The 23705-nt window shown below is 43.3% G+C and overlaps 1 protein-coding gene across 1 annotated transcript in view; it reads left to right on the top strand.

The window, feature by feature from the left end:
• The window catches only part of ITIH6 (inter-alpha-trypsin inhibitor heavy chain family member 6), a 46711-nt gene extending 24075 nt beyond the window's left edge, over positions 1-22636 (top strand). The window contains exons 6-13 of the mRNA XM_010388757.2: positions 182-298; positions 12637-12808; positions 13557-15590; positions 17402-17494; positions 18545-18580; positions 18746-18859; positions 21143-21520; positions 22425-22636. Of these exons, the coding sequence (XP_010387059.1) occupies positions 182-298; positions 12637-12808; positions 13557-15590; positions 17402-17494; positions 18545-18580; positions 18746-18859; positions 21143-21520; positions 22425-22636 (3156 nt within the window). The remainder of the gene's footprint in view (positions 1-181; positions 299-12636; positions 12809-13556; positions 15591-17401; positions 17495-18544; positions 18581-18745; positions 18860-21142; positions 21521-22424) is intronic.
• Positions 22637-23705: the final 1069 nt, after the last annotated feature.

The raw sequence follows: 23705 nt of genomic DNA, 5'->3' as shown, positions 1-23705 counted from the left end.
TGGTGAAGGAGATGGACAGTGAGCAAACAGTTACACACATGCCTGTTTAGAAACAGTGAGAAGTCCTGGAGTCCTGGGAAACAAAGCACAGTGTTATGAAGGAAAATAAGAGGGGACCTGATTTAGATTGGCTTTCACAGTCCTTCTTGGTTTTACTTTTTTTTTTTTTTTTTTGGTCCAGATTTACGATGGCTATTTCATTCACTACTTTGCCCCCAGAGGCCTTCCACCTATGGAGAAGAATGTGGTTTTTGTTATTGATGTAAGCGGCTCCATGTTTGGTACCAAGATGGAACAGGTAACAAGGATCCTGGAAGCCTTTCTTAGTCCTAGTATCAGAAGACCCAGAAAGCAGAGAGCGTGGTAACAATGGGACCCTGCGAGGAGAGATTCCACCATCCCATGACCCTTGAGTCTTACAGGCTTGGGCCTACCCTAGGGTCCTGGTATCTTACCTAACAGGAGCCTGTGGACCTACAGCCACAGAGTCCTAAGAACATTGACATATTGGTCAATGTGAAACCATTGAGACCCTCAACCACAAAAGCCCAGGGTCATATAGGACCCTCAAGCTAGAGCACCCTGGGATCCTAGAATCCAGAAGCAAGAAAACCTTAGGTCACAGAGACTGTGAGTCTTCCTGAGGCCACAAGGTTTTGGGTCTTTGATTTTTTTTTTTTTTTTTTTTTTTTTTTTTTTTACTTTAAAGGCCTAATAGTATAGAGTACTGGTATTATAGAGTTAGAAACCATAGAGTCAGAAGCAATATCAATTTTAATCTTGTTGCACTTCTACCACTGTGCCCATGGGTCAGAGTTCTGAGGCCGTAGACCAAGCACGCTTTGACTTTAGCCCTTGAATCCATAAAGTTCTGCAAGCAGCATTTCATACCATAATACCCTGGAGCTTTTTGTTCTGGTGTCTTGCAATTATATAACTTTTGCTCCTTAATCTTTCAATCACATAGCCCTTGGGACCTAAGGCTGAGTTTGTTTTACCAGAGTCGAGCAACCTGGGGAAAAATGGGTAGTACCCCAAGCCAGCTCCCCAGCCCCAGTGTAGGGGGAGGGATCTCCCCAAATCCAGCCCTTTCTAGCCTTTTTGTCTCAATCAGGAGGGGTAAAATCTCAGAAGCACTTGTAAAGTTTCTATATCAGGGACATCAATTCACTAAAAGACTGAGACCTCCTCATAAGAGTATAGAATGCTTCCTCTCACTCCACACATTATCACCACATCAACTGGGCTCCTCGACAATAATGGAAAGTTACAGCTGATAGAACTACAAGCCCAAACCCTATTTAAGAAAATGTTACTAGGGAAAACCAAAGACAACAGAAGCAACAAAAATACGGACACTAGAAGTAATTTTGGCCAGGCACGGTGGCTCCTGCTTGTAATCCTAGCACTTTGGGAAGCGGAGGTAGGCGGATCACTTGAGCCCAGGAGTTTGAGACCAGCCTGGGCAACATGGCAAAACCCTGTCTCTACTAAAAATACAAAAATTAACAAGGTGTGGTGGTGCACACCTGTAGTCCCAGCTACTCAGGAGACTACATTTGGAAAATGGTTTGAGCCCAGTGAGTGGAGCTTGCAGTGAGCCAAGATCGCACCACTGCTCTCAGGCTGGGGCAACAGAGCAAGACCCTGCCAAAAAAAAAAAAAAAAAAGTAGTAATTTTAGCCTCTGACACCTAAAACTGCTCCAAACAGGAAACATTACCTAACTCATAGCCAGATAAACTTAAAATCCCACATTAAATGCCATTTAGTTTATTTCCTTTTACCTGATACATCATGTCTGGCTTTCAACCTAAAATGAGAAGGCATGCTAAAAGGAAAAAAAACACTGTCTGAAGAGAGTAAACAAACATCACAGCCAGACTTCAATATGTTAGAGATGTTGAAATTATCAAACAATTTTATTTTTTATTGAAATATTTTTTTCCAACTTTTATTTTAGGTTCAGTGGATACGTGCAGGTTTGTTACATGGGTAAATTGACTATTGCAGGTGTTTGGTGTACAGATTATTTTGTCACCCAGGTAATAAGCACAGTATGTAATATATCATTTTTCAATCTTCACCCTTCTCTGACCTTCCACCCTCAAGGAGGCCCCAGTGTCTGTTGTCCCCTTCTTTGTGTACATGTGTATTCAATGTTTAGCTCCCACTGATAAGTCAGAACATGTAGCATTGGTTTTCTGCTCCTGCATTAACTCACTTAGGATGATTGCCTCCAGTTCCCATCCCTGTTCCCTCAAAGGACAGGATTTCATTCTTTTTTATGGCTGCATAGTATTTCATGGTGTATATGTACCATATTTTCTTTATCAAGTCCACTATTGATGGGCATTTAGGTTGATTCCATGTCTCTGCTATTGTGAATTGTGCTGCAGTGAACATACATATGCATGTATCTTTATGGTAGAACGACTTATATTCCTTTGGGTATATACCCAGTAATGGGATTGCTGGGTCAAATGGTATTTCTGTTTTTAGATCTTTGAGGAATCGCCACACTATCTTCCACAATGGTTGAACTAATTTACCCTCCCACCAACAGTATATAAGCATTCCCTTTACTCCACAACCTTGCCAGCATCTGTTGTTGTTGTTTTTTAACTATTTAATAGCCATTCTGACTGGTGTGAGATGGTATCTCATTGTGGTTTTGATTTCCATTTCTCTAATGATCAGTGATGTTAAGCATTTTTTTCATATGATTGTTGTACACATGTATGTCTTCTTTTCAGAAGTATCTGTTCATATCCTTTGCCAATTTTTTAATGGGTCAAACCAAGAATTTTTAAACCCATGATTAATATGCTGTGGAAACTAATGATAGAGTGCACCACAAATAAGGACAACACATGGTAATGTAAGCAGAGACATGAAAACCCTAGGAAAATAAAAAGGAAATACTGGATATCAGAAATACTGTAACAGGAATGAAGAATCCCTTTGATTCACTCATCAGTAGACTGGACATGGTTGGGTAAAGAATCAATGAGCTTGAAGATACATTCATAGAAATTCCTGAAGCTAAAAAACAAAAATAAAAAAGAATTTTAAGAAACACCCTAGAATATTCAAGAATTGTGGAACAATTTTAAAAGTGTTACATATGCATCATGGAAATAATAGAAGGAGAAGAAAGACAGAAAGGAACAGAAGAAATACTTGAAGTAATAATAGATACAAATTTTCCAAAATGAATTATGCACACCAACCTCAGGTCCAAGAAGCTTAGGAGAACACAAAGCAGGATAAATACTAAACAATCTACACCTAGGCATATCATATTCAGACAGCAGAAAAATCTTTTTAAAAGCCAGAGGAAAAAGTACCTTACCTATAGAAGAGCAAGGATATGAACTATATCAGACTTTTCTTCAGAAACCATGGGAGCAAGAAGAAAGTGGAGTGAAATACTACAAGTGTTGAAGGGAAAAACCCACCAGCCTAGAATTCTGTATACATCAAAATTATTCTTCCAAAGTAAAGAAAAATAAAGACTTTCTCAAACAAACAAAAATTTTGGGAATTGTCACCAATAAACTTGCTTTGCAAGAAATGTTAAAAGAAGTTCTACATAGAGGAAGAAAATGATATATCTCAGATACTTGGATCTACATAAAGAAAGGAAAAGTGTTAGAGAAAGAATACAGGAAGGTAAAATAAAATACTTTAGTTTTCTTATTAGCTGACCTAACAGATAATATTTTTTCAAAATAATAATAAACAACAATGTATTTAGTGAATATAGCTTATAAATAAGTGAAATTATTAATGAGAGTAATATTGTATAGGATGGGAGGGAATAATTGGGAATACTCTGTTACAAGGTAGTTGCACTATGCATAAAGCTGTGTAGTGTTATTTGAAAGTGGATTTGGATTGGTTGTAAATGTATACTGTAAACTCTACGGGAACTGCTAAAATGTTTGAAGTCTAATGCATATTCTAAGAGATAAGATAAAACAGGATCATGTAAAATGCCCAATTAAAACTAGAGAAGCCAGAGAATAAGTGGAAGACATGAGAATAAAGAATTTTAAAAGAAGAGAAAACATTTACAACTATGGCAAATATTAAACCAACTATGTCAGTAACGACTGTAATCATAAATGGTTTAAATATACCAATTAAGAGGGGGCGGAGCAAGATGGCCGAATAGGAACAGCTCCAGTCTCCAACTCCCAGCGCCAGCAACACAGAAGACCGGTGATTTCTGCATTTTCAACTGAGGTACTGGGGTCATCTCACTAGGGAGTGCCGGACAATCGGTGCTGGTCAGCTGCTGCAGCCCGACCAGCGAGAGCTGAAGCAGGGCGAGGCATCGCCTCACCTGGGAAGCACAAGGGGGAAGGGAATCCCTTTTCCTAGCCAGGGGAACTGAGACACACAGCACCTGGAAAATCGGGTAACTCCCACCCCAATACTGAGCTTCAAGCAAACGGGCACACCAAGAGATTATATCCCACACCTTGCCAGGAAGGTCCCACAGCCTCGGAGCCTCCCTCATTGCGAGCACAGCAGTCTGCAATCTAACCACAAGGCAGCAGCGAGGCTGGGGGAGGGGCGCCCGCCATTGCTGAGGCTTAGGTAGGTAAACAAAGCCGCTGGGAAGCTCAAACTGGGTGGAGCTCACAGCAGCTCAAGGAAACCTGCCTGTCTCTGTAGACTCCACCTCTGGGGACAGGGCACAGCTAAACAACAACAACAAAAAAGGAGCAGAAACCTGTGCAGACGCAAACGACTCTGTCTGACAGCTTTGAAGAGAGCAGTGGATCTCCCCACACGGAGGTTGAGATCTGAGAACGGACAGACTGCCTACTCAAGTGGGTCCCTGACCCCTGAGTAGCCTAACTGGGAGACGTCCCCCACTAGGGGCAGTCTGACACCCCACACCTCACAGGGTGGAGTACACCCCTGAGAGGAAGCTTCCAAAGTAAGAATCAGACAGGTACACTCGCTGTTCAGCAATATTCTATCTTCTGCAACCTCTGCTGCTGATACCCAGGCAAACAGGGTCTGGAGTGGACCTCAAGCAATCTCCAACAGACCTACAGCTGAGGGTCCTGACTGTTAGAAGAAAAACTCTCAAACAGGAAGGACACCTATACCAAAACCCCATCAGTACGTCACCATCATCAAAGACCAGAGACAGATAAAACCACGAAGATGGGGAAGAAGCAGGGCAGAAAAGCTGGAAATTCAAAAAATAAGAGCGCATCTCCCCCTCCAAAGGAACGCAGCTCATCGCCAGCAACGGATCGAAGCTGGTCAGAGAATGACTTTGACGAGATGAGAGAAGAAGGCTTCAGTCCATCAAACTTCTCAGAGCTAAAGGAGGAATTGCGTACCCAGCGCAAAGAAACTAAAAATCTTGAAAAAAGAGTGGAAGAATTGATACCTAGAATAATTAATGCAGAGAAGGTCATAAACGAAATGACAGAGATGAAAACCATGACACGAGAAATACGTGACAAATGCACAAGCTTCAGTAACCGACTCGATCAACTGGAAGAAAGAGTATCAGCGATTGAGGATCAAATGAATGAAATGAAGCGAGAAGAGAAACCAAAAGAAAAAAGAAGAAAAAGAAATGAACAAAGCCTGCAAGAAGTATGGGATTATGTAAAAAGACCAAATCTACGTCTGATTGGGGTGCCTGAAAATGAAGGGGAAAATGGAACCAAGTTGGAAAACACTCTTCAGGATATCATCCAGGAGAACTTCCCCAACATAGTAGGGCAGGCCAACATTCAAATTCAGGAAATACAGAGAATACCACAAAGATACTCCTTGAGAAGAGCAACTCCAAGACACATAATTGCCAGATTCACCAAAGTTGAAATGAAGGAAAAAATCTTAAGGGCAGCCAGAGAGAAAGGTCGGGTTACCCACAAAGGGAAGCCCATCAGACTAACAGCAGATCTCTCGGCAGAAACTCTACAAGCCAGAAGAGAGTGGGAGCCAATATTCAACGATTTTAAAGAAAAGAATTTTCAACCCAGAATTTCATATCCAGCCAAACTAAGTTTCATAAGTGAAGGACAAATAAAATCCTTTACAGATAAGCAAATGCTTAGAGATTTTGTCACCACCAGGCCTGCCTTACAAGAGACCCTGAAGGAAGCCCTAAACATGGAAAGGAACAACCGGTACCACCCATTGCAAAAACGTGCCAAAATGTAAAGAACATCGAGGCTAGGAAGAAACTGCATCAACTAACGAGCAAAATAACCAGTTAATATCATAATGGCAGGATCAAGTTCACACATAACAATATTAACCTTAAATGTCAATGGACTAAATGCTCCAATTAAAAGACACAGACTGGCAAACTGGATAAAGAGTCAAGACCCATCAGTCTGCTGTATTCAGGAGACCCATCTCACATGCAGAGACATACATAGGCTCAAAATAAAAGGATGGAGGAATCTACCAAGCAAATGGAGAACAAAAAAAAAGCAGGGGTTGCAATCCTAGTCTCTGATAAAACAGACTTTAAACCAACAAAGATCAAAAGAGACAAAGAAGACCATTACATAATGGTAAAGGGATCAATTCAACAGGAAGAGCTAACTCTCCTAAATATATATGCACCCAATACAGGAGCACCCAGATTCATAAGCAAGTCCTTAGAGACTTACAAAGAGACTTAGACTCCCATACAATAATAATGGGAGACTTCAACACTCCGCTGTCAACATTAGACAGATCAACGAGACAGAAAGTTAACAAGGATATCCAGGAATTGAAAACATCTCTGCACCAAGCGGACCTAATAGACATCTATAGAACTCTCCACCCCAAATCAACAGAATATACATTCTTCTCAGCACCACATCGCACTTATTCCAAAATTGACCACATAATTGGAAGTAAAGCACTCCTCAGCAAATGTAAAAGAACAGAAATTATAACAAACTGCCTCTCAGACCACAGTGCAATCAAACTAGAACTCAGGACTAAGAAACTCAATCAAAACCGCTCAACTACATGGAAACTGAATAACCTGCTCCTGAATGACTACTGGGTACATAACGAAATGAAAGCAGAAATAAAGATGTTCTTTGAAACCAATGAGAACAAAGATACAACTTACCAGAATTTCTGGGACACATTTAAAGCAGTGTGTAGAGGGAAACTTATAGCACTAAATGCCCACAAGAGAAAGCAGGAAAGATCTAAAATTGACAGTCTAACATCACAATTAAAAGAACTAGAGAGGCAAGAGCAAACACATTCAAAAGCTAGCAGAAGGCAAGAAATAACTAAGATCAGAGCAGAGCTGAAGGAGATAGAGACACAAAAAACCCTCCAAAAAATCAATGAATCCAGGAGTTGGTTTTTTGAAAAGATCAACAAAATTGATAGACCACTAGCAAGACTAATAAAGAAGAAGAGAGAGAAGAATCCAATAGACGCAATAAAAAATGATAAAGGGGATATCACCACCGACCCCACAGAAATACAAACTACCATCAGAGAATACGATAAACACCTCTACGCAAATCAACTAGAAAATCTAGAAGAAATGGATAATTTCCTGGACACTTACACTCTTCCAAGACTAAACCAGGAAGAAGTTGAATCCCTAAATAGACCAATAGCAGGCTCTGAAATTGAGGCAATAATTAATAGCCTACCAACCAAAAAAAGTCCAGGACCAGATGGATTCACAGCTGAATTCTACCAGAGGTACAAGGAGGAGCTGGTACCATTCCTTCTGAAACTATTCCAATCAATAGAAAAAGAGGGAATCCTCCCTAACTCATTTTATGAGGCCAACATCATCCTGATACCAAAGCCTGGCAGAGACACAACAAAAAAAGAGAATTGTAGACCAATATCCCTGATGAACATCGATGCAAAAATCCTCAATAAAATACTGGCAAACCGGATTCAGCAGCACATCCAAAAGCTTATCCACCATGATCAAGTGGGCTTCATCCCTGGGATGCAAGGCTGGTTCAACATTCGCAAATCAGTAAACGTAATCCAGCATATAAACAGAACCAAAGACAAGAACCACATGATTATCTCAATAGATGCAGAAAAGGCTTTTGACAAAATTCAACAGCCCTTCATGCTAAAAACGCTCAATAAATTCGGTATTGATGGAACGTATCTCAAAATAATAAGAGCTATTTATGACAAACCCACAGCTAATATCATACTGAATGGGCAGAAACTGGAAAAATTCCCTTTGAAAACTGGCACAAGAGAGGGATGCCCTCTCTCACCACTCCTATTCAACATAGTGTTGGAAGTTCTGGCTAGGGCAATCAGGCAAGAGAAAGAAATCAAGGGTATTCAGTTAGGAAAAGAAGAAGTCAAATTGTCCCTGTTTGCAGATGACATGATTGTATATTTAGAAAACCCCACTGTCTCAGCCCAGAATCTCCTTAAGCTGATAAGCAACTTCAGCAAAGTCTCAGGATACAAAATTAATGTGCAAACATCACAAGCATTCTTATACACCAGTAACAGACAAACAGAGAGCCAAATCATGAATGAACTTCCATTCACAATTGCTTCAAAGAGAATAAAATACCTAGGAATCCAACTTACAAGGGATATCAAGGACCTCTTCAAGGAGAACTACAAACCACTGCTCAATGAAATAAAAGAGGACACAAACAAATGGAAGAACATACCATGCTCATGGATAGGAAGAATCAATATTGTGAAAATGGCCATACTGCCCAAGGTTATTTATAGATTCAATGCCATCCCCATCAAGCTACCAATGAGTTTCTTCACAGAATTGGAAAAAACTGCTTTAGAGTTCATATGGAACCAAAAAAGAGCCCGCATTGCCAAGACAATCCTAAGTCAAAAGAACAAAGCTGGAGGCATCATGCTACCTGACTTCAAACTATACCACAAGGCTACAGTAACCAAAACAGCATGGTACTGGTACCAAAACAAACATATAGACCAATGGAACAGAACAGAGTCCTCAGAAATAATACCGCACATCTACAGCCATCTGATCTTTGACAAACCTGAGAGAAACAAGAAATGGGGAAAGGATTCCCTATTTAATAAATGGTGCTGGGAAAATTGGCTAGCTGTAAGTAGAAAGCTGAAACTGGATCCTTTTCTTACTCCTTATATGCTAATTAATTCAAGATGGATTAGAGACTTAAATGTTAGACCTAAAACCATAAAAACCCTAGAAGAAAACCTAGGTAGTACCCTTCAGGACATAGGCATGGGCAAGTACTTCATGTCTAAAACACCAAACGCAACGGCAGCAAAAGCCAAAATTGACAAATGGGATCTAATTAAACTAAAGAGCTTCTGCACAGCAAAAGAAACTACCATCAGAGTGAACAGGCAACTTACAGAATGTGAGAAAATTTTTGCAATCTACTCATCTGACAAAGGGCTAATATCCAGAACCTACAAAGAACTCAAACAAATTTACAAGAAAAAAACAAACAACCCCATCAAAACTGGGCAAAGGATATGAACAGACATCTCTCAAAAAAAGACATTCATACAGCCAACAGACACATGAAAAAATGCTCATCATCACTCGCCATCAGAGAAATGCAAATCAAAACCCCAATGAGATACCATCTCACACCAGTTAGAATGGCAATCATTAAAAAGTCAGGAAACAACAGGTGCTGGAGAGGATGTGGAGAAATAGGAACACTTTTACACTGTTGGTGGGATTGTAAACTAGTTCAACCATTATGGAAAACAGTATGGCAATTCCTCAAGGATCTAGAACTAGATGTACCATATGACCCAGCCATCCCACTACTGGGTATATACCCAAAGGATTATAAATCATGCTGCTATAAAGACACATGCACACGTATGTTTATTGCGGCACTATTCACAATAGCAAAGACTTGGAATCAACCCAAATGTCCATCTGTGACAGACTGGATTAAGAAAATGTGGCACATATACACCATGGAATACTATGCAGCCATAAAAGGGATGAGTTTGCGTCCTTTGTAGGGACATGGATGCAGCTGGAAACCATCATTCTTAGCAATCTATCACAAGAACAGAAAACCAAACACGGCATGTTCTCACTCATAGGTGGGAACTGGACAATGAGATCACTTGGACTTGGGAAGGGGAACATCACACACTGGGGCCTATCATTGGGAGGGGGGAGGGGGGAGGGATTGCATTGGGAGTTATACCTGATATAAATGACGAATAGATGGGTGCTGATGAGTTGATGGGTGAAGCACACCAACATGGCACAAGTATACATATGAAACAAACCTGCAATTATGCACATGTACCGTAGAACTTAAAGTATAATAATAATAATAATAATAATAAATAAATATACCAATTAAAAGACAGAGACTCTCAGTGTGTATAATAAAATAAGACCAAATTGTAGTTTGTTTATAAGAAAACCACTTTAAATATAAAGACACAGATAAATCAAAAGCAAAGGGATAGAGAAAGATATACCATGCTAACACAAATTAAAGAAAGCTGGCTGGGGTAGCTGTATTAGTTTTGGACAAAATAGACTTCAAAGCAAGGAAATTTTCAGCAATAAACAGTTGTATTATATGATATAACAATAAAACAAATATAATGATAAAGGGGAAATTCTCCAAGAAGACAAACAATCCTTAATGTGCATCCAGTGAACAACAACATACCAAAATATATGAAGTAAAGACTGATGAAACTGGAAGGTAAAAATATATGAATCCACTATTATAATTAGAGACTTCATCATCCCTTTATCAGTGATTGACAGATTCAGCAGGCAGAGAATCAGTAAGGACATAGTTGAACTGAACAGCACCATCAATTAACTGGATTGAATTGACATTTCTAGAATACTTTATTCAACAACAGCAGATTACACATTCATCTCAAGCTCACATGGAGCATTTACCAAGACAGACCATATCCTTGGCCTTAAAACGTACCTTAACAAATTTAAAATAATATAAATCATACCAAGTATGCTTTCAAATCAAATGAAATTAATCTAGAAGTCAACTACAGAAAGATAGCTGGGAAATCTCAAAGTAATTGGAGATTAAACAGCACACTTCTACAAACAATCTATTCCTGGTCAACAAGAGATTCTGACTTCTAGGACCTCATAGGCTCTCACTTTTCTACTGCTCTTCTCAGGAAAAGCCATCCTATTAAGTCTCTTCCCTCTCAATGGAAACAAGAGTATGGTGCTTAGCTCCCTGTCCCAGAATGTATGACTTATCCCCAGAGGTCTCCCTATGGCAGAAAAGACTCTAATCCACTTAGAAGCATTCAAGACATTTCCTATCAGTTTAAGGTGTAGAGAAAGGTGGTTCTCAAGTGTCCTTCCCGTGGTCTCTGAAATCCATACCTATATAAAGGATTGAAAGCATAATATCATAATATTGTGCTTAGGGTCACTGGACTTAAAAGCTCCCAAATGTGGATTTGAATCCCTTGTCCATCAATGACTAGCTGTGTGACCTTAAGCAAGTCACCACCTCTCTGAGTCTCAGTGTCATCACCTGTAAAATGAGGATAATATTAGTACCTTCTTCATTGTGTTGCTGTGATAATTAAATGAGCTGATGCATCTAAAGGATTTAGCACAGTGCCTGGAGCATAGCAAGTGTCCTGTAAATGATACCTAATAGTAGATCCTATATACTGTATTCCCTGAACCTCCTATGGGCCTAGCCCTATGTTAGTGTTGCCATAGAGGGGGGAGACAAGAAAAAGAAGCATTATAAACCCTTCTCTCAAAGAGTTCAATATTTGGATAGAAAGTAAAAATATTTCATGTAAAACAGTCAGTGAACAGTCTGGGACAGGGAATATCTAAGTGAGAAGGGCACGGGTCAGGGTTGGCAACTTAAGGAAGAACTTTCCAGAGAAGGAGCAACTGAAAGAACAGTAAAGATGTGAATAAATAAAGGGAAGTTGGAGAGGAGTATGCTATCTAAAGAGCACAAAAGAGCAAGGTTTATGGAGTTAAACTGGAATCTGAGTTTTCTAGGGGCTGGTGAGACTAGCCTGGAAGAAATGGAGGGTGAGGCAGAAGAGCAGATTACAGCAGAACCAAAGCATGCAAAGTCATTGAAAGGCAGCTCTAAAGACCTGGGATCATAAAGGTCCTAAACATTAGAATCCTGGAATCATTGAATCCTGGGTCATGGAGCCCAGGAACCATATAGCAAATGAATTCTAGAGCTCTAAAAACATGGAGCTTGAACCTTTTAGACCATCAGCATCCAATATGACTTTCGTGATAACAGAAATGACCTAAAATTCTGTGCTATCTCATATAGTAGCCACTGGCAACATGTGGCTATTGAACACTTGAAATGTGGCTACTGCAAGTAAAGAATTAAATGTTTAAATTTTTCTTTAATTTTAGCTAGTTTATATTCAAATATAAGTAGCTACATGTGACTATTATTAGCTACCATATTAAACAGTGCAGTTCAATGCCTTGGAACCTATATTTTCACCTGAGAATCCTAGATTCACAGAGTCCTGCAGTAAGAGGGTCTCGAAACCATATAACACTTAGATTTTAATGCCTTGTGTAGAAAAAGCCTTTCAATCTCATAGACCTCAAGTCTTGTCCCATTCCCTTCATTTCATCCATATCCCACAGACTAAAAAGGCCATGAATGTGATCCTCAGTGACCTTCGAGCCAATGACTACTTCAACATCATATCCTTTTCTGACACAATTAATGTCTGGAAAGCTGGAGGCTCTATCCAGGCCACCATCCAGAATGTCCACGGTGCCAAGGACTACCTGCATCGCATGGAAGCCGATGGTTGTAAGTGTTAAATCTACCCACCCAAATGGGCAGGCTGTGGTGAAACCTCTCTTCATTCCCCCATCCTCCTCAACTCTCACAGTGCCTGAAATATCAAGACTACATTTCACACAAATATGGTCCTTTGTCCTCTGTGTTCTCCCATCACCCTTTCCTTGTAGAAAGAGCACGGCTGATTCTCCATGTGTCTTAGGACACATTTCTTTTTGGCCTCAGTTTCCTCCTCTTTAAAGCAAACACTTGAAAGAATTTGCTAAACTTTCTTCAAATCAATAATCTAGATATTTATTTCCAAGCATTTGAGAAAGCTGCTGCCCTGATTCTAGCTTTTGAGCAATCATCTCCAACAACTACTGAATTCTCCTCTATCCACTGCCTCCTGTCAACTCTGTCCTTTCTTCCCCTGTAGCAAGAAGAAGGCGGGGAGGGGGGTGGTGGTGCTATCCTTGAGAACCTGCCAGTCTCGCTGGGAAATGAGACATCTCCCCCCTCGACCCTGCACCACCAAGGAAACAGACAAAGAACAGTGTGAGACAGAGAGTGATAAAAGCCAAGGACATGTGGGCCTCAATGTCAGATCTCAGCAAGTCTGGGTGGGAGTGGAGAAGTTGGGAAGGAGAAACAGTGGATACTGCCTGAGCAAAGATAAGGAGCTGCGAGCCTGGGAGGTTGGTGAGGTGCCCAGTTTGTCTGCAATGGGGGTAGAAGTGACCAGAGAAGATGGTCTCACAATATATTCCCCAATTAGGGACCGACATCAACTCAGCTCTGCTGGCAGCTGCTTCAGTGCTGAACCATAGCAACCAGGAGCCTGGGAGGGGCCCCAGTGTGGGGATGATCCCTCTTATCATCTTCCTGACAGATGGGGAGCCCACGGCTGGCGTGACGACCCCCAGTGTGATCCTCTCCAATGTCCGTCAGGCAGTAGGCCACAGGGTATCCCTTTTCAGCTTGGCCTTTGGGGATGATGCTGACTTTACACTGCTGCGCCGCCTGTCCCTGGAAAACCGGGGAATAGCCCGGCGCATATATGAGGACACTGATGCGGCCCTACAGCTGGAGGGCCTCTATGAGGAGATCTCCATGCCTCTGCTGGCAGATGTGCGTCTGAACTACCTGGGCGGCTTGGTTGGGGCCTCCCCTTGGGCCGTTTTCCCCAATTACTTTGGTGGCTCAGAGCTGGTGGTGGCAGGACAGGTACAGCCAGGCAAACAGGAACTGGGCATCCACCTGGCAGCCCGTGGCCCCAAGGATCAGCTTCTTGTGGCCCGCCACAGTGAAGGGGCCACCAACAACAGCCAGAAGACCTTTGGTTGCCCAGGGGAGCCAGCCCCCAATGTGGCCCACTTCATCCGCCGCCTCTGGGCCTACGTCACCATTGGAGAGTTGCTGGACGCACGCTTCCAAGCTCGTGACACCACCATTCGCCACCTACTGGCTGCCAAAGTCCTCAACCTGTCCCTTGAATACAACTTTGTCACACCTCTGACTTCGCTGGTCATGGTGCAACCCAAGGAGGCCAGTGAGGAGACCAGGAGACACACCTCCACCTCTGCTGGGCCAGGCACCATAATGCCCTCATCCAGCAGCAGGCATGGCCTAGGGATAAGCACAGCTCAGCCAGCCTTGGTGCCCAAGGTCATCTCCCCCAAATCAAGGCCTGTGAAACCAAAGTTCTACTTATCCTCAACTACTACTGCCTCCACCAAGAAGATGCTAAGTTCCAAAGAGTTGGAGCCATTGGAAGAGAGCCCTCACACCCTATCAACGCCTACATACCCAAAGGCCAAAACTCCAGCACAACAGGATTCTGGCACCTTGGCCCAGGCAACTCTCAGGACAAAACCTACCGTTCTTGTGCCCTCAAATTCTGGTACTCTGTTGCCTCTGAAGCTCAGCACTCTATTACACCAGAATCCTGATATATTACCCATGAACTCCAAGACACAAGTCCCACCTCTGAAACCTGGCATCCCAGCCTTGCCCAAAGCTGACACTGTGAAACATGTTACTCCACTGCATTCCAGACCTGGTGCTCCATCACACCCCCAACTTGGGGCACTCACATCACAGTCACCTAAAGGCCTGCCACAGTCAAGACGTGGAGTCTCTACACTTCAGATTCCCAAGTACCCACCACACAGCAGACTTAGGGTTCCTGCTCCCAAGACCCGAAACAACATGCCACACCCCAGGCCTGGAATCCTCTTGTCCAAGACCCCTAAAGTCTCATTATCTCTTAAACCAAGTGCCCCACCACACCAAATTTCCACAAGCATATCAATTTCCAAGCCTGAGGCCCCAAATCACCATATGCCCCAAACCCCACTACCTCCTAGACCTGACAGACCAAGGCCCCCACTTCCCGAGAGCCTAAGCACATTTCCAAATACAATCTCAAGTTCCACAGGTCCCAGTAGTACCACAACCACCTCTGTCCTTGGAGAACCCCTCCCCATGCCTTTTACTCCCACTCTGCCCCCTGGAAGGTTCTGGCATCAGCATGATCTGCTCCCGGGTCTCCAGAGGACCGGACAAGTTCTGGGACCATCTAGGCCAGGAGTTCCAACAATGAGCCTACTCAACAGCTCCAGGCCTACATCAGAAGGCAGCCCTCCAAACCTGCCAATCTTGCTGCCTTCTAGCGTCCTCCCTGAGGCCATCAGTCTGCTCCTTCTCCCCGAGGAGCTACAGCTGCTGTCTGAATCAATGGTGGAATCCAAGTTCGTGGAGTCCTTGAACCCACCAGTTTTCTATACCTTCCTCACTCCTGATGAAGATGGTGAGTGCCATGGGTGAGAGGTCGAGCCATGAGGGTGAGGTATGAATGGACAGTACTAGGAGCTAGGAATCTACAAGGCTTATGTAGACTCCAGTGATGGGACAGCTGCTTCCTTGCTTGATTGCTTGCTTGCTTTGGGACTTTGGACCAGTTACTTAACTTATCTGGGCCTCAGTATACATGCACGGAATTAGAGGCCTTGGGAGAGGAGGAGTGTTGAGACTGGGAAGGCTGAACAGAAACAAATTGGCCAAGGGTTAGCTTTGACATTTGCTTTGTTCGACAAGAGAATTGCTGATGCTTCCCAAGCAGGGGAGGAATGCATCATCGGACAAGGCGGGTCTTATTGGTTTTTCTGTGCTCTGTGAATAGTCCTGCTTAATGACAGGGGGAAAGAATTGGGGAAGATAATTAAAATTATCTTTAATTTCCAAAAAAATATGAAATAATAAGTTAACATTTGTCAGCTCTTCCTATGCACAAGTACTGCTCTGCATATTGTACTTGTCCCTCATTTAATCCTCACAAGAAACGGTTGACATCTTCATTTTACACGTGAGGAGAATGAAGCACAGAGAGGTAAAATAAGTTTCTCAATGTCACACAGCTAGTCAGAGAGTTGAACTCATACAATCTGGTCACAGAATGAATGTGATTCACCACTCCAGTATCCTGCCTTCCTAAGAGAAGGAGTGACATTTCCTAGGTGACCTTATAGGGCAGGATTAGAACACATTGAGGGTGCCTAAATCACAGGGATGCAAATTTGGGTATGATATCCTCTACATGCCTCTCTCCTCAGACACCCCTCCAATATCCTATCCACCCTCAGTTATTGACAATGCTACCTCTAATATATTTACCAAATCCTTCCACTTCCCACCACCCCAAATGTCACTGTGCTACAGCAAACCACCATTGTGTCTCACCTAGAAAACTGTTCCAGCCTCCTCACTGGTTTCCCCGCTTCCTCTCCTGTCCTGCTACAGGCCAATCTCTCCCAGCAGCCAAAGGGATCCTTTAAAGACACAAATCACTTCATGCCCCTTCCCTACTTAAAGTCCCTCAAGGGTTTCCCATCACACTTAGAATGAAGTTAAAAGTCCTCTTCATGGCCAAGAGGCTCTGTGTGATCTGCTCCCTACCCCCATTCCTCTATGACCTCACCCTCTCCCACCCATTCTCTGAACTCCAGCCCCACTGGTCTCTACTTTGCTTCTCCAATGAACACCCTACCCCATCTTCACCCAGAGACTTTTTTCAAGCTACTCTCTCTGCTTCATAATCACCTGACCCGCTTTGTCCTACCCCTTCCTGCTGCCTTCATCCCTTCCATTACCCTTCAAACTCCAGCTCATGCCTTAGATCTCAGCTCAGATCTCCTTACCCACCCTCCCCCAAGCAGGCTACTTCAGGTCTCTGTTTAACTCCTTCGGTCACCCCATTATTTTTTTCTAATAACATTTATTACCATTTGTGATAAATTATGATTTCATTCATGTCTGCCACCCCCTGCTAAACTATGAGCTTCACCAGGTCAGAAACTATGTCTCTAGTTTTCAACATCATATACCTGATACCTAAGCAATGCCTGAATGAATGAATGGACAAATGAATGTATAAATGCTATAAGGAAGAACTTTGAACATATCTGAGCTTGAAAGATTAAGAGGCTGTGGAGAGCATAAGGTCCCAGTCCTGGAGATGGGCAGGTCAGCCTGCAGAGCCAGTGAGGGCTCTCCTTGTCAGAGGATTGTGAGCTTTTGCCCTGGGAATTTGAAGGGTTTTCTTATTTCTTTTGTGCTTGGCAGGAAGTCCAAACTGGGATGGCGATTCTGAGGAGATCCTGGGAGGAGCTGGAGGCAGCATGGAATCTCAAGGAAGTTCTGTGGGGTTAGCAAAAGGTGAGCAAGGAGCTCCCCTGACAAAGATCCCCTGAGCCTTCATTTCCATTCCACTAGAATTCTTATTGACATTGTGGGAGCCCAGAGGGAGGTAATGTATTAGTTTTCTATTGTTGTGTAACATTTACCACAAATTTAGTGGCTTAAAACAACACCAATTAATAATCTCACAGTTCTGTAAGTCAGTAGTCTAGAAATAGCTTAGTTAGATTCTCTGCTCAGGGTCTCACAAGACTGAAATCAAGGTGTCTGTCACACTGAGCTCTCATCCTCTTCCACACTCATTCACATTGTTAGCAGAATTTAGTTATTTTTGTTGCTGGGACTGAGGTCCCTGTTTACTTGCTGGCTGTTGGCTGGAGGATCGCTGTCAGCTGCTAGAGTTTACCTGGGGCCACTCTCAGTACCTAGAAATCTCCTGCATTCCTTGCCATGTAGTTCCCCTCCATCTTCAAAGGCAGCCATGGAGCATTCCCCTAATGCCAAACCATTCTCACATTTTAAATTTCTCTGACACCTCTATCTCTGACCTCTAGATGCAAATTTTAAGGGCTTACATGAATAGGTCAGCCCCACCTGGATAATATACTCTTCATAAGGTCAATAGGGTCACATGAAATAACCTATTTCTGGGAGGATATTTCATGATATTCACAGCTCTGGGGATTTTACAGAGTGTGTACACCAAGGGATCCTGGGGGCCATCTTAGAATTCTATCTACCACAGGCAGAGAGCAAGAGAAAATAGCATTTGGGCTGGCCTTGAAGGATAACTAGAAATTCATCCCTGGTAGTTAAGGGAAAGGAAAACATTCCAGGTGGCAGGAAAAACAAGAGTAAAGGGTCCCTAGGAAGAGAAGGTAGGACACTCATAACAATAGTTTGGTTGGGCTAGAGCCTAAAGACTGGAGAGCTAGGCAGGGACTAGATTTCAGAAAAGCCTTAAATGCTGAACACAGGAATTTGGCCTTTATCTGGGAGGAGGTCCCAGAATTCCTAGGGATGTGATAGATTAGTCCCTTCCCAACACAGTCTCTCTCTCCTTTGCAGGCACATTACCTAGCATCTTCACCTTCTCCTCCTCAGGTAAGCCAGTCACCCCCATGACTTCCCTCTTTGAGTACAGGGCAGCTTGTGCACTGGGACTGGGGCTGGGGAAATAGACATAACCTCTTCCCTTTCTCTCCTCTCTCTTCCCCTCTCCCTTCCATTTATTCCTTCAACTTTAGACTTGTATCTTCTGCCTTGCAGTGGACGGGGACCCCCACTTTGTGATCCAAATCCCACACTCAGAAGAGAAGATCTGCTTCACACTGAATGGGCACCCTGGGGACTTGCTGCAGCTCATAGAGGACCCAAAGGCAGGTACGAGCCCTAAGAACTCCATCCCCATACACCACAGCTGGATATATCCATGTCAATACCCCTAGACATTTGTGGGCTAATACCCCAGGCACATAGAAATGCACCTCACTAACACATGGTAACACACAAGAACACACCAAGACACACATGAAAACACACGTGAATACACTCAAACACCAAGATACTCACAGATAAACACACAAAAGGGCATAGAGTAAACTCACACAAATATGATGGAACTTCAAAAAGGTTGTGGTAAAATGGAATTAAACGATAAAAAATTAAAAACATAAACATTATTTATCAACACAAGCTCCATCAAATACAAGATAAGCAAGGATAGCAGTCATTTAGTCCATCCATAAAGAACTGAGGGTCCTGGGAATTAAACCATGTTAATGCAGTGTTTTATACATTATTTTAAAATGAAGAAAACTGGGTGCCCTTTAAAGATTGTTTAAGATCAGGAAGCAAAAATAAGTCAGAAGGAGCCAAATCAGGACTGTAAGGTCGATGCCTAATGATTTCCCATCAAAACTCTTGAAAAATTGCCCTTGTTTGATGAGAGAAATGAGCAGAAGGATTGTCATGGTGGAGAAGAATTCTCCAGTGAGGCTTTCCCAGGCATTTTTCTACTAAAGTTTTGGCTAACTTTCTCAAAGCATTCTCATAATAAGCAGATATTATCATGCTTTGGCCCTCCAGAATGTCAACTAGTAAAATGTCTTAAGCATCTCCAAAAACCAGTTGCCATGACCTTTGCTCTTGACAAGTCTGCTTTTGCTTTGACTGAACCACTTCTACCTCTTGTTAGCCATTGCTTTGATTGTGTTTTTGTCTTCAGGATGATACCAATCATACTGATAAAGCCATGTTTCATTTTCTGTTATACTTCTTTGAGGGAATGCTTTAGGATCTTGATCCCACTTGTTTAAAGTTTTCATTGAAAGCTCTGCTCTTGTCTGCAGGTGATCTGGGTGCATCTGGTGATGGTTGTGGCACCTGTCGAGTTGAAAGTTTACTCAACTTTAATTTTTCAGTCAGAATTGTGTAAGCTGAACCAACTGAGATGTCTATGGTGTTGGCTACTGTTTCCATTGTTAATTGCCAGTTCTCTTCAATTAGAGCATGAACAAGATGATTTTTTCCTCGCAAATTGATGTAGATGGTCTGCAGCTGCAGGCTTCTTCATCTTCAACATTGTCTCATCCCTTCTTAAAACGAGTTATCCATTTGTAAAGTGCTGCTTTCTTTAGGACATTGTCCTTATAAACTTTTCATAAAACACCAATAATTTTACCATTCTTGCACCCAAGCTTCACCATAAATTGTTCTTCCTTCAATTTTAGCAGAGTTCATGCTGCTCTGATAGGCGCTCTTTTCAAACTGATGTCTTGTCCTTCTCAATGCTTCAAACTAGATCTGGTTCATCCGTGTTGTAACAAATTAGTTTATTTTGGTGCAAAAAATTTTGAAATCCATGCATAGTTTTTCATAAAATGCATTTTCCATGAACTTTTTGAAGACTCCTCATACACACTGTGGTGTACATATTTTGACACTCCTTCCACCCACAAATATGCAAATATGCACCTAGACACATGGTGACACACAATGCATGCCCAGATATACACAATGACATGCACATCAACACACTTGGGCATACAAGCACTGAATACCCCCAGGTTAATTCCAATTTCCAGGAATTCAACACATATAGGCAGCAAACATACTCTGTTACTTTAGTTATATGAAAAACACTGATGCATGGAAATACCCACCAAACAAAACAATGACACAAATCCAGATGCACACACACTGACACTCCAGATACACATCAGTACACACCAACACATAACCAGGTACACACAACATACACTATTGCACAAAGACATATAACACCAACATATCCAGAGGCACATACATAAACATATAAACAAATATATGCACTCTAACATACCATCTTCTCCAAACATGCAGATGTACTGATATGCCCAGAGTTACTCATATGAACATAACCAAACAACACATTACACACTCAGAGGCAAACACACATATATATGCAAACAACCACACTGGGGTAAGCATGTGCACACATACTACATGCCCCCACCCCACACTGCTCAGGAAGCAGCAGCCAGGTGGACCATGGTAAAAGTAGTTCTATCAGGAGCTGGCCCTCTAGCAACAAATCTGCACTACTTCATCTGCCCATGCTGTGGGTGACCATGTAAACGACCATGCAAAAGCCCCCACTCCAGGCCCACACTCCCCTCCTTCCAGGGCTGCACGTGAGTGGGAAGCTGCTAGGCGCACCACCAAGGCCGGGCCACAAGGACCAGACTCGCACCTACTTCCAGATCATCACAGTCACTACAGACAAACCCCGGGCCTACACTATCACCATCAGCCGCAGTTCTATATCTTTGCGAGGTGAGGGTACCTTGCGCCTGTCCTGGGACCGACCTGCCCTACTGAAGAGGCCCCATCTGGAGCTCTATGTGGCTGCTGCAGCCCGCCTTACCCTCCGCCTTGGGCCCTACCTTGAGTTCCTAGTCCTCCGGCACCGCTACAGACATCCCAGTACCCTGCAACTACCCCACCTGGGGTTCTATGTGGCCAATGGCTCAGGCCTCAGCCCCTCAGCCCGTGGCCTGATAGGTAAGTGCAGCTGAGGCTGAGAGGGGCCAGGGAGCACCAGCCCCCAAAAAGACTGTGTCAGGGTGAAAGGTACCTATACCCCCAACCAGGAAGAGGAATCAGAGACAGGCTTTTCCCTCGGGGAGCTCCTCATCTTGACAGAGGACAGACCCAGATATGGATACTGAACACAGGAGGGGATCATTGCTGGACAGAAAGCTGCCCAGGGAGCTAGAGAAAACCAGAGTGGGGGAACTTGCCCAGCCTCAGAGCTCAAGAGAGAAAGACCTCCTAGAGGAGGTAGACACACCCACACTGAGTCTGAAAGGCTAAACAAGAGTGGAGGAAAGGAACAGAAGTTGGAGGAAATGGAGTTGAGTTGACAGAGTTGAATGCTAGGATGAGGAATTGTGCTTTATCCTGAAAGCAATGAGGAGCCATGAAGGGTTATAAGCAGAAGAGAGACACAGTCATATCTGGGTGTTACAAAGATCCCTCTGGAGACTGCTATGAAGGGAGGTTGCAGAATGCCAGGCTGTAGGTCAGGAGACACTGGCAGAACCTGAGGCAGAGACTCACATCAAAGAGTGACAGTGGGTTGAACAGATATTTTTACCTCCTCTGGGTCTCCTCCCTCCTCTTGTCTCCTTCTTTCTAATCTTCCCTGTCTTCTCCTCCAAGCCTGGTTGTCCCCCTTTCTCTGCCATCTCATCCACTTTGGCTCCCTACTTCCATATTACACTCCAGCCCCATCTGGCTCCTGCACAGTTCCCACAATGCCCAGCCTCTTCCCTCCTCTGGTCCTTTGCTGCCCCTCCTTATTCCTCCTTTAAATCCCTCTGGATTTCCTGCTGAGCTTCCTTGCAGATCTCTAAGCAGGGACTCAGGCCACCTCCCTGACTAGCACTGCATCTCTCTCCCTCAGGGCAGTTCCAGCACGCAGACATCCGACTGGTGACAGGACCTATGGGGCCATGCTTACAAAGGCACCATGGCCCAGATGTGCCTGTGATTCTAGGCAAGAGGCTGCTGAAGGACTCACCAAGGCTGCTGCCCCGCTGGGCTTCCTGCTGGCTGGTGAAGCGCTCTCATGTAGAGCTGCTTCTGGGCCACCCCTACCTCACCTATGTCCTGTGACAGCTTCTGAATTCCAGAGCCAGGAGACCTGAATTTGGGAGATCTGGAAACCAGGGCATGGGGTGAGCCAGGGACAGAGACCCAAGGACATGAAAGCACACACAGGGACACACAGACTCATGCATGTTCTAAGGAACACATATACCAGCGTATAAAAATACATAGGCATGCAGAGACATAGAGTCAGGGACTCCTGAATCTTCATTGTCCTTTCCCTGACTCCTATGGCATATCTGAGGTTCTCAGAGTTTCCCTAACAAACCGTGCTCACTCCTACCACTGGACCATTGCATGTGTTTTTCCTTCTGCATGAGACATTCTTCCTTTGTTCCTGTAGGTGAATGTAATTCATCCTTCAAGTCCTTGTTGTTACCTCTTCTAGGAGGCCTTTCCTGATGCCTGCCCTAGATTGAGTTTGGTCCTGTCCTCTGGGTTCTTATAGCCCACCCCCATCCCTCCACGCTCACAGCACTTATACTGTGTAGTAATCATCTGCTTACTTGTCTGGATCCCTGACTTAGACTGTGAGCTCTTTGAGGGCAAGGACCTTTTCTGAATCATCTATGTAACCCCAGTGCCTCTCACATAATAGGTGCTTAGTAAATATTTGTTAAAAGAATGAATTAATTAATTAACAAAAAAGGATCCTATAACATAGCAATAGACAGACATATATACATACTCACAACCAAAGACACAGGATCACACCCAGAAAAACTGTGACAAGGACACAGATATGGATGGAGAATAGAGGGACAGACAAACTTACGGAAACACAGGAATCACAAAACAAACATGGACATAGGGGTATAGAGACATAAAAAGATGGGGAGAGGGAGCCAGAGTGGCAGCATCAGGGACATAAACTCAGAGAAAAAGGAACAGATGTTCTCTGGCTGCATCTCTGTGTCTTCATGGTTTTCAGTTACTGTCCCTGTTACAAAGAGGCAAAGAGTAAAAAAGGTCACTTAGGTACAGACACAAAATGAGTAATGTAAAGACAATGATATATAACTATATACAAAGAGATAGATAAACACAGAGATTCAGACACAGAAGCAGAGGTATC

The sequence above is a fragment of the Rhinopithecus roxellana genome, chromosome 7 (genome assembly GCF_007565055.1).
Source record: "Rhinopithecus roxellana isolate Shanxi Qingling chromosome 7, ASM756505v1, whole genome shotgun sequence".
In the NCBI taxonomy this organism is placed as follows: domain Eukaryota; kingdom Metazoa; phylum Chordata; class Mammalia; order Primates; family Cercopithecidae; genus Rhinopithecus; species Rhinopithecus roxellana.
This window is presented reverse-complemented; position numbering and strand designations above follow the sequence as displayed.